Source organism: Quercus lobata, chromosome 4 (assembly GCF_001633185.2).
Source record: "Quercus lobata isolate SW786 chromosome 4, ValleyOak3.0 Primary Assembly, whole genome shotgun sequence".
NCBI classification, from domain to species: domain Eukaryota; kingdom Viridiplantae; phylum Streptophyta; class Magnoliopsida; order Fagales; family Fagaceae; genus Quercus; species Quercus lobata.
In genome coordinates this window covers 49,773,498-49,785,857 of record NC_044907.1, presented here as the reverse complement: position 1 = coordinate 49,785,857, position 12,360 = coordinate 49,773,498, and the positions used below count along the sequence as shown (strand labels likewise).

Here is a 12,360-nt window from a genome sequence, read left to right as displayed (position 1 = left end):
CACACATGGAATCTTTTTGCACTGAATTTGGTATATCTCAAGAATTCTTTGCTCCTATTACTCCTCAACAAAATATTGTAATAGAAAAAAAGAACAGAGTCATTCAGAAGATGGCCAAAGCCATATTACACAATAAGAATGTGGCTAGAAATTTATGGGGAGAAGCAATCAACACTGCATGTCATACGGTTAACAAGGTATATTTTAGACCCGGTACAAAGAAGACTCCCTATGAATTATGGAAGGGAAGAAAGCCGAATGTGAAGTATTTTAGAATCTTTGGAAATACTTGTTTCATCCTTAAGGATAGAGAGAATGTGGGAAAGTTTGACTTCCGAAGCGATGAAGGAATATTTTTAGGATACTCCTCCACAAGCAAAGCTTATCGGGTGTACAACAAAAGAACCAAGAAGGTGATGGAAACTGTTAATGTTGTTATTGATGAAACTTTAGATTCTGGTTCTGAGAAAAGTAGTGAGGAAATACCTAAGGAAATTCTTCCTTCAAAGCCTAAGGTTGTTCATGAAGAAGTTGATCAAGAGCCCATTTCTCCAAGCACTCCAAGTGTTGTAGAAGTCTCAGCAAATATTCCTGCATCACCTGAGTCTGAATCTCAGGAAGAGAAAGGACCTTCCTCAAGGATTAAGCTGAATCACTCTCCTAAAGTTATTGTGGGAAATATGAATGAAATTACACTAAAAAAATCGTACAGTAAATAAATGTGTTGCTAACTTTGTGTCTTATTCTTGCTATTTGTTTCGGGTTAAACCCACCAAGGTTGAGGATGCTCTCCAGGATGAAAGTTGGGTTGAGGTCATGCATGATGAACTGCTCCAGGTTCAAAGGAATGATGTTTGGATCATAGTCCCTAGACCGGAAAGAGAGCACATCATTGGCAGAAAGTGGATATTTCATAATAAAACTGATGAGGAGAGAAATGTGATTCACAACAAGGCTCGTCTAGTGGCCCAAGGATACTCTCAAGTGGAAGGAGTAGATTTTGATGAAACATTTGCTCCTATAGCTCTCATGGAATCCATTAGGGTTCTCTTAGCCTTGGCTTTCACTTGAAGTTTAAGCTTTACTAAATGGATATGAAGAGTGCATTCTTGGACAAGTTTCTTAAAGAAGATGTCTATGTTGCTCAGCCTAAAGGATTCATTGATCCACACTTTCCGAATCATGTGTTGTTCCTCAAGAAGGCTCTCTATGGACTAAAGCAAGCACTTAATGCTTGGTATGACCAGCTTACACAACACCTGATCTCACGTGGTTTCACAAGAGGACAAGCTGATCAAACTTTCTTTATCAAAAGGGAGAATGGCGAGTTAATAGTAGCTCAAGTCTATGTTGATGATATCATCTTCGGATCTGCAAAGGATGAACTTGCTCATGACTTTTCAAAGCTTATGCAGGCTAAGTTCGAAATGAGCATGATAGGAGAGTTAAATTCCTTCCTTGGATTGCAGATTCATCAACAAGAGTAAGGTATATTCATATCTCAATCTAAATATGCCAAAAATCTTGTGAAAAAGTTTTGTTTGGATTCTGCTAGTCCTATTAGAACCCCTATGAGCCTTAATGTTAAACTCACTGTTGACTAGTTAGGCAAAAGTGTTGATTTTTCTTTATATAGAAGCATGATAGGTAGACTCCTTTACCTTACTGCTAGTAGACCTGACATTAGTTACAGTGTAGGAGGGTGTGTTAGATATCAGGCAAACCCTGAAGAGTCTCATATGATTACTTTTTAAAAAAAAAAAATCATAAAATATGTCAAATCTACTATCGATTTGGGTAATAATCTTAGATGAGTATTTTATGCAGTCTGGGCTGGGAATGCTGATGATAGAAAAAGTACTTGGGGGTTCGCTTTTATGTGAATAATAATTTTGTCTCTTGGATGAGTAAGAAGCAGAATTCCATCTCATTATCCACTATTGAGATTGAATACATTGCTGCCGGTAGCTATTGCACCTAACTTCTGTGGAAGCAAAAACTCCCATTTGATTATGGTATTCGTCAAGAACATCTTACCATTTATTGTGACAATACCTGTGCCATTAACATCTCTAAAAATCATGTTCAACATTCTCAAACAAAACATATAGAGATATGACACCACTTCATTCGAGAGCTTGTCGAAGATGGCACACTCACTTTTAAGTTCATCCATACTGATGATCAGAAGGCCAATTTGTTTACTAAACCTCTTGATAGCAAACGGTTTGAATTCCTACGCCAAAACATTGGTGTAATCTTCACGGAATGATCTCTCCTCTTTCTCCTCATTTCTCATGCATTTGCATCTAGTTTCATGCTTTTTCTTTATTTTTTGCTTGGTTGTTTTTCAGTTTTTGTTTATTTTTGCTTTTCATAAAAAAATATTGAAAAGTCAGAAAAATACAAAAATAGTATGTGTTTGTGTATATTGGTATTTGTGTACCTTGAATGTCCATTGAAATAAAGTTTTCTAAATTTTATATCTCTTGTAACTTAAATAAGCATCTCAATGCACAACTAAACAAGTGAGCTTTGTGGCTTATGTTTGTGATGAGTACGATTAAGTAATCTCTTATATCTTAACACTCATATCATCCTTTTTGACGTGAAGGACTAGAAAATCCTAAAAGAAAGAATAAATGATTACCTCACCACTAAAGCCCGCCAATCATGTATAACATTTGTGTGCTTGGACATAACAAAATTGTGATGCTTTTGGCTTACATAATTGGGTATTTCTTTTCTCTTATATGCCCATGCATTATATGTTCAAAAAGAAAATATGCAAAGAAAAACAAAAGTAAAAAGAATCAAAATGCTTTTAAATATGATTGAAAGCGTGTTTCTAAGACATGTGGGAGTTATAAGATGTAACTCAAAGGTGACAGTCCCTGTCAAGCAGTTATGATTATGTATGAGTGTATTTGATTTTCTCATATCTCAAATCATCAAAATATGAGACACTTATGCACTCTTGCTATGTTTTCACACACAACACGCAAAAGTCTTTGCTACTTTTGATACATGTGCAGGTACAATATGATTTGGCCATCACAAGGAATACATGTATTAATATATGCTCACTAAATTGTCTTAACTTGTTTTTGAAATATAAAATTGGTTAGACTTGTTTAGCGTATATGTGTGTGTTTTGAATCTTGAATGTTTTACATGATTGTTGAGAGATGTTTTAGGGGGTTAACATGTTGGTTAGATATTTGTTTGAGTAGTTTGCTTGTTGCATTCATCTCTCTATGTTTTTCCCTTCTTGAAACCTCCTTTTCTTTAAGCTCAACAGCTTCTCAATAGATTCTCTTCTATCGAGCCTTCTTTCTTCTTTTCTCGATAGATCTTAATGGAATCTCAATCCATCTGAGCTTTTTGGGTTTCTTCTAGATAGATTCTCGACAATTTTTTCGATCCATCGAGCCATTTTTTTGAACCTTCTATTTGGTCAATATATTCTCGACAGATTCTCGATCCATTGGAGTGTTCTTACCATCGATAGATCCTCGACAGCACCTTGACAGATTCATTTCTGTCGAGATTTAGTGCTTGACAAATTTCGACAGATACTTCGACCCATCAATCTATGATTTCTATTTAAGGGTTGAGCACATATCAAATATCATTTCTCACTTCTCTCTCTCTCGACAGAAAATCTTTCTCTCTCACTCCAAACCCTTTCTTTCACTCAAAACCCTCTCCCCTCGTGTTTTTCAGCCTAGATCAAGCCTTAATCCTTTGGTAAGTATTCTTAAACCCTCTTTTTCATGCATTCATGCACTTTTAGATCTAGGTTTTGGGGTTTTTGAAAATTTTTGGGGTTTTAAGATTTTTGTGAAATTGTTGGGTTGGGTGTTTTTGATTTGATGTTATATGCTCATGTATTGCATTCTCATTGCATTTTAACAATGTTTCATGCATTTAGATGTGCGCTTGATATTGTTGAATGTGTGCTAGTAGGATTAGATTGGGTTTTGCCCATAAAATTTATTATTTGACATTTATGGCCTTATTTCTAAGAGAAGTTATCCTTCATTAATAAGAGTATGTTTGAATCAGATAAAAGTTCAGTTCAAAGAGATTTTTGTGAAATTGTTGGGTTGGGTGTTTTTGATTTGATCTTATATGCTCATGTATTGCATTCTCATTGCATTTTAACAATGTTTCATGCATTTAGATGTGCGTTTGATATTGTTGAATGTGTGCTGGTAGGATTGGATTGGGTTTTGCCCATAAAATTTATTATTTGACATTTATGACCTTATTTCTAAGAGAAGTTATTCTTCATTAATGAGGGTATGTTTAAATCAGATAAAAGTTCAGTTCAAAGAAGGGAATCCTCTTATAAGTAGTACTAGTCTCATCACACGCACTTTGTGCGTGCGATGAGGCTCTCTGTTTTTTTTTTGGTCTAGTGTCATAATTTTCCATTCATTTAAATTTTTAGATTATGACACAACTAAAAAAATAAAGCCTTAAAGCTCTCATTTAGAGAGATTAATCTATTTAGACTATTTTTCAAAATGGACTGAGAATTTTTTTTATCAAATTTTTGGATAAATTTGTTTTGAAGATATGAATTAGTAGGAAAGCGTCCTATTTTGTAAGCATTTTAAATGGAGTTTGAGATATATTTTTACTAGGTTGTCTCTTATTTAAGGTAGGATCTAAGGATATTTTTGACTCAAAGAGTCGATTCTCTCTCTCGTGTGTGTGTGTGTGTGTGTATATATATATATATATATAGATGTATTGGTAGATATTAAATGCATTTTAACTTTTACTTTAGAACACACTCGTCAAAATAAACCATTCATTAAAGCAATCAACAAATTCTCTCCGCAACCACATCAAAAAAAAAAAAAAAAAAACTCTCTCCACAACCAAAATCTTTGGGCAACAACCAAACTTAGCTAGTTGTGCTTGTGTGCAGAGAAGACCAGCTTTAATTGGTGATGACAGAGTTGCGATTCAAAATTTAGCAAATGCATTAACCTCCCCCTACATTACAGGAGAAACCCACGTTCAATTTCAAACAGACAACACCCAGTGAAAAAAAATTAGCAAATAATGTCTCTAAAGCTGGTTGTTACGTTTCTTTTCCATCGTACTATATTGTTCTAATCCTTTTCGTGTCTATTTCAAGCACTAGGCTTCCTTATTTATACCCAACTTCAATCTTCTCAACTGCATATATTTTTTCGTGTAAGTGCTTTCTCTTATTGCTTTTTATTTATTTATTATTATTTAAATTTACCCCTTCTTTTCCAGATACTTTTGCTGCTAGTTTCATTTTCGTAATCTTATTCTTCTTTAGCTTCCACGGAAAGTAGAACTTAGAAATGCTCCATGATCAATGACTTGTTTTAGAAGCTTCTTTGTTCTCAACCCGACATTTTGTGCATTAGTTTTCTCATCTAACACAAAGCCTTAGTTTAGGATTCTTACAAGTTTTCCAATATACATTTGGATACAATTTCAATGGTTCTTGGTTTATTGTTGGACTCTGATATCACCTTTCATTCTTAATTTTAACAGGATTTGTAAGGGGACAAAATGACAGGACTTTCAACCTCCTACCTAGGATTTTTTATTTTAGTTTTATGTTGCTGTGCATCCAACATGGTACAAGCAACAGAATACGCGGTATACAAAGACCCGAAACGGCCTCTTGGTGCTAGGATCAGGGATCTAATGAAGAGAATGACTATTGAAGAAAAGATTGGTCAGATGGTCCAAATTGAACGTGCCAATGCCACTGCTGAAGTCGTGAATAAATTCTATATTGGTATGCATATAGATTGAATGACTTCTATTATTGCATTGCCTGAGTTTTTTAAGCAATAATTTCAGGAATTGTGTTTTTGAGATTTTAATAAATTGAAAAAAAAAATGGTTATTGCTATAGGAAGTGTATTAAGTGGTGGAGGGAGTGTCCCTGCTCCTCAGGCTACTCCACGGCAATGGATTGATACGGTGAACAAAATTCAAGAAGGGGCTCTTTCTACTCGTCTCGGAATCCCTATGATATATGGAATTGATGCTGTTCATGGCCACAACAATGTGTACAATGCAACCATTTTTCCTCATAATGTGGGCCTTGGAGTCACCAGGCAAGTGCTTGAGGTTTGAATTGGCATTCTTACTGAAAGTTCATTTTCTAAAAGTTATCAAAAATATAATTACACCCAAAAAATGAAGTTTTGAATGCTTTACACAAACAATTGAATTAAAAATTTAAAAGAAAAAGGCTAATCCAAAATCACCTGAAAATTTTGTTAAAGCATGTATAGTCAATATTGGATAAAACCAGGTATGCATTTCATGTATATGTATTTTATTGCATTTAATTCTTGTTTTACAAAATTTTATTATAAATTTGCCTGAATACTATTAATTGTAATTTTCTTTTGACAATAAATAGGACGACTTAGTTACGGGTTCGTCCACTTGAGATCAAAATTATAACAACTCTACCCCTTCTAGGCACATCAGATGCTGATCTTGCCTTTAATCATTTTTATGTATCCTATATTGATTGAAATTCACAGAAAATCTGATGTTTTTTTATATGAGTATTTTAGCCTTATAAGAAATGCAATGCTTTTAGATTCTGAATACAATATTTCTGTTTTGTGTTCAACATATAAACTGATACGATCAATCCATTATTCTGTGATACTCCCAAGATGCATAAATTAAACTTGCTATACACATTCTGTGATCTACTATAGGGATCCTCAACTTATAAAGAAGATTGGGACTGCAACTGCACGTGAAGTTCGAGCCACTGGAATTCCTTATGCTTTTGCTCCGTGTATTGCGGTAAGTAAAAATTTCTTCATAGGAATGAACTATATATAAAAATAACCTGAACACCTGTTTTTGCTCTTAAAAGTTTAGCACAAGAGTAATTTTAGTCTCTGAAATTTAAATTGATCGCTTAGTCCCTTAGTGACATGGTAAAATGAAAAATTGAAATGACAGTAATTATTTTGAAATTTGATAAGGAATAAATCGATCACAAAGTCTTTTAGATACTAAAGTTGATCACTTTATATTAGACTAAATGAAATCATTTTAAGATTTAGATACTAAAATCACTCGTGTGCTAGACTTTTATCTTCTTCTTTTTTTTCATCAATTGTATATTCTCTGTTAAATAATGCAGGTCTGCAGAGATCCGAGATGGGGTCGATGCTACGAGAGCTATAGTGAGGACCCCAAAATTGTCCGAGCGATGACTAAGATCATCTCCGGTTTGCAAGGAGATCTCCCTGATAAATCTTGGTTGGGCAGACCATATGTTGGAGGAAAGTAAGAATTAGTGTCTCCTTTACTTTATTACTTTATTTGATATTTGTTTCAAAGATGGTAAATTTCCAAAGTTTTGCACACTGTATGTACAAAACCTTTATTATAAACTAGTGCCAAATATATGTGAAATCCATACCAATGTTTATGATTACATTGCATACAGGCATAAGGTGGCAGCTTGTGCAAAGCACTATGTTGGTGATGGAGGCACAGTCAAGGGTATTAATGAAAACAACACTATAGTTAGCCAGCACGAATTGCTCAGCATCCACATGCCTGCTTACTATAATTCAATCATTAGGGGTGTTTCTACTATCATGGCATCCTACTCAAGTTTGAATGGAGTGAAGATGCATGCAAACCAAGAGCTGTTGACTGGGTTTCTTAAGAATAGACTCAACTTCAGGGTAATTTCTAATTTAGTTTTAGTAGTTTTTATAAAGTCATTGTCAATTTTAGTACACAAATCTTATAAGCTGACATGACAATGAATATATTATTGACACCTCAACAACATTAAAAAAAAAAAAAAAAATTCTTAATTTCTCTTTTGTTTTTGTATTTAGAAGTTGACATTTCAATTTGTAAAGTTCATGTAGTAAATTTTGTAAAATCCCATCACTCTCTTACAAAATATATGCATGAGAATATTTCTAATGAATCATGGGTTGTACCTTTCAGGGTTTCATCATCTCAGATTGGCAAGGAATTGACAGGATTACCTCTCCACCACATGCAAACTACACATATTCTATTCAAGCTTCAATTCTAGCTGGAATTGACATGGTCAGTCACAAAACTCAGCTAAAGATTCTTCAAGTCATGTGCATGGTTCCCCTATATTTGTTTTTTTTTAAAACTGAGTGCCTACAATTATTCCTATATCATTGGAAACCTTTGTGTAGTCTTGCAAAGATTTTCTAATTTTTTACAAATTTATGACAATGAATCTTCAAAATTTAGATATGTTCCCTTATGAGAATTCTATTTCCTTATCCAATAAAGAGCGCTTTTGCTTTGTTTTCATGCTGCAAGGAATTTTTTTTGAGAGCAGAGAGAAAAGGATTTTATGTCACTGTTACATAAAATCCTAAATGGCAGTATGAAAATCTTGAAATGTTATTTTTCACATACTGATATAGCTTATTCATAGTTCTACCAGTTTGGTTGATATTTGTCTAAAATATTGCTATAGTTGAGATAGATCATAGATGCCTGATTTCATATTTGTTGCAGGTCATGGTTCCTTACGATTACCCAGAATTTATTGATGGCTTGACCAATCTGGTTAATAAGAATGTCATTCCCGTGAGCCGAATAGATGATGCCGTAAAGAGGATCTTGCGGGTTAAGTTCACCATGGGTCTCTTTGAGAACCCTCTGGCTGATGACAGTCAAGCTGATTTGCTTGGAGCCCAGGTTAGCTACTTAATATCCCAAACTAATCTCTTTTTTGGACTAATTTTTGAACTTTATAATCTCTTTATTTATCATGGTTAATTTTTCCATGAGTTTTTATTTCCTTTTTTTTTTTTTTTATATATATATATATATATATATTAACTACTAAAATATAAAATCCACTATTGTTTTTTTTTTTTGATGATAATTTGATAGTTGGGGGACTTGGGAAGGGAAAATTTGAACCCTAAATGTCTCTATTGTAAATACAAGAAAGTGCCAACTAGTTGATCTACAAGGCTCTTGATTATAATCCACTATCTATCTAATTCATATATAGTCTATAGATTTTGACATAAATGGCTTGTTATATTTTGTATTGGTCAACTCTTGATCAAATTCCATGTTTTTTTCATTAGGAACATAGAGAACTTGCTAGGGAAGCTGTGAGGAAATCACTTGTTTTATTGAAAAATGGAAAGTCTGCATATGCTGGGCCTGTTTTGCCCCTCCCCAGGAAATCGCAAAGGATTCTTGTTGCTGGAACTCATGCAGACAACTTGGGCTATCAATGCGGTGGTTGGACAATCGAATGGCAGGGACTCGGTGGCAATAACCTCACTTCTGGTACATATACTCTACTAATGCTATACATTGTTTTTCCCCCCAATGGTCTACTTTCTGACTATTTCCTTTTCAATTAGGTTTGTGTGCAAATTATAATGAATTCCATGTGATGTGTATGTGTGTGCGCAGTAGCTAAGTTCATGTGGTGAAAAACCAAAGAGGCAAATTTTACTTTTCATCCTAATTTTTCTTGGAATTAATCCCGTAGTTTGAGAATTGATGTGATGATAGATGTCCACTCTAAATTAAGGGTTATCTTGGACAGAAAATTGCACTAGCGTACAATATATGAATTCTAGGTCTACTCACTGTGTAAAGTCGACTTAAAAGAATTAAAATAACTAAATTTCCTGCATATGAGAATCGACCATCAGACCAATAAATTGAAACCCTAGAGTAAATTTCCAAGACAAATCAAGCACGATTGTAAGACTTGACCAATTTGCAAGATTTTAGGTTGGAGAAAAGCATTTTTGCATCTTGAGGTATGTCTGTTTTGCTTTGGCTGAGATTAGTAGGTCTTATTTGTATGATGTATATGTGTGTGTGCTGGTTCTCAATCTGAGTTAATAGGGCTTGTATCTATGTGATGTGTGTGTGTGTGTGTTGTGTCTCTATTTGAGTTGTTGTATTTGTATTTGTGTGATTTATATATGAGATGATCAATTTTGCTCTATTTTTAAATATCTATAGTGATTGTGCTAATAAGGATTGTTTTTTTGGAATATGTTCATGATTAGGGTATGCATTGCATGATTATTTTTCGATTGAATTTACTAAGATATGATGACATTGTATGCTACGTATAATATGGTATTTTGTGTATATAAATGGTCTCATATATACGAATAATTAGTAGAGTTGGGTTGCATGTGCATGCCTTGCTGCTTTTTGTTTGTCATACATTTGTTGCGTAAATATTCTAGAGATTGTTTGATATGGTTTATGCTGGTGATGATATAACTATGTATGATGAACCTTTTGATAATTATTTTTTAGCTTCTTTATTTTTTACTGAGATTTTAGTGATTTTTTTTTAAACCCTCTATACCCATATAACTTCAGTTTACTATCACTTGGTAGTAAGTGCTTGATAGTTGATGTAGTTATGACCCTGCCATTAAGTTACAACATGAAATTTTAACATGAAACAACCTAACTCTATTCATCCATATTGGGAACCTGTATTTTTTTTTTTTTATAAAAAACATCCATATTGGGAACTAGTTGATTCTTTTGGGGCTGCTTTCCTTGTTCACCATAAAGAAAAAGTGCTCACTTTAAGTGCCATTAATAAAAATGGATGATTTTCATGTTTTCCAAATTATCTCCTTTTGCAAGATTACATTTGGTTATTCTCCAATAATGCATCTGCCTTCCATTTGCCATTCAAATTCAGCAATCTATCTCATTGAAAGAACCACTATTTTATGACAGGAACCACCATCCTCAAAGCCATTAAAGACACTGTTGACTCAAGCACCCAAGTGGTCTTCAATGAGAACCCAGACCCTGCTTTTATCAATTCTGATGACTTCGCATATGCCATTGTTGTAGTGGGTGAGCAACCATATGCAGAGACTAATGGTGATAATTTGAACCTCACTCTCCCAGCTCCCGGACCAGATACAATTAAGAATGTATGCGGCCATATCAAGTGTGTTGTAGTTGTCGTCTCCGGGCGTCCCCTTGTGATTGAACCATATCTTGAATCGATGGACGCTCTTGTGGCTGCATGGCTCCCAGGTACTGAAGGTCAAGGTGTGGCTGATGTTCTTTTTGGTGATTATGGATTCACTGGCAAGTTGGCTAGAACTTGGTTTAAACGAGTTGATCAACTCCCAATGAATGTTGGGGATGCACACTACGATCCACTCTTCCCATTTGAATTTGGCCTGACAACTCAGCCAATAAAGCAAACGTAAACAACCATCTCCCACAGGAAGAGGTTATTTTTTGTTTTCATATAAGAGTACATGATTGTATCTTTCAAAAGCTTCTAAATATTTGAGATGTTGAAATTTTCTTGTCAAAACTCAAAAGCTTCTAATCTGACAAAATTTGTTTGCTTCTAGAGTTGCAAATGCATCAGACTTTATGTTTGAATATTGCTATTTCTTCATAGTGCCTCTCTAGAGTCACCACTATGAGTCTATGACATTGATGTTGTATTTGCTTTTCTTTTGGAGTGCAAGCCTTAGGAAGTACTTTGTTACATGAGCTACAGGATCAACACATCATTGCAGCTGGAATATTGCACTTTTCTGCACAATGATATTGGCTTAGTGATGAGTTAAGAAATTGATTATAAAATTATTTAAAGATATAGCTAATACTCCATTAATTTCCAAGAGAACATAAGAAAAGAAACATTTTTACAAGAAACTTTAAAGAAATTTCTCTCAAGTCACAAGAAAGGGAACAATGGGCCATTCCATTGTATATATAGTATCACAAAAGTAAGGCTTTGTTTGGGTGTTCATAAGGGAATGAAATTGAATGATCATAAGAGAATGGAGTGGAATGGAATAGAATGTATTTAAATAAGAGAAAGGAATGGAAAAGAATGGAATGAAATAGAATTAAGTAATCTTATTGGATGTTTTAAAATAAAAGAATGAAAAGTAATGAAAATTAATGGAATGTAAGTAATCTTGTTTGGGAGTAACATAGAGGGAATGGAATGAAATTATTTTATGACAATATTACTATTAGACCCCAATTTTAAAATAAAAGGTTGAATATATAGGGATATTTTGAGAGTTTTGGTAAAAAAATTCATCAAATTTATTTTCATTCCTTCCTATTTCTTCCAATTTCGGGAGAATGAAAATTTGAGGTTTTAAGATAATAAAGAGTATTCCTACCCATTTACTTAAACTCTCTAACAAGAGAATGAAAGAATATTATAAAATTATTCTTTTTATTCATTTCCATTCTATTCTATTTTCTCCTCCCAAATGAGGGCTAAGAGTTGCTACAATAGCTCTCCTGGAGAATAGAGAG

The 12,360-nt window shown here is 33.9% G+C and overlaps 1 protein-coding gene across 1 annotated transcript; it reads left to right on the top strand.

Annotated features, from left to right (window-relative positions):
• The first annotated feature begins 4,829 nt into the window (after positions 1-4,829).
• LOC115984160 (beta-glucosidase BoGH3B) lies at positions 4,830-11,527 on the top strand. The gene is made up of 10 exons (XM_031107085.1): positions 4,830-5,214; positions 5,548-5,797; positions 5,918-6,122; positions 6,744-6,834; positions 7,181-7,326; positions 7,490-7,733; positions 8,008-8,112; positions 8,563-8,745; positions 9,147-9,354; positions 10,792-11,527. Exons 2-10 carry the CDS (start codon positions 5,566-5,568, stop codon positions 11,277-11,279), a joined length of 1,902 nt encoding a protein of 633 aa, XP_030962945.1. The 5' UTR covers positions 4,830-5,214; positions 5,548-5,565; the 3' UTR covers positions 11,280-11,527.
• Positions 11,528-12,360: the final 833 nt, after the last annotated feature.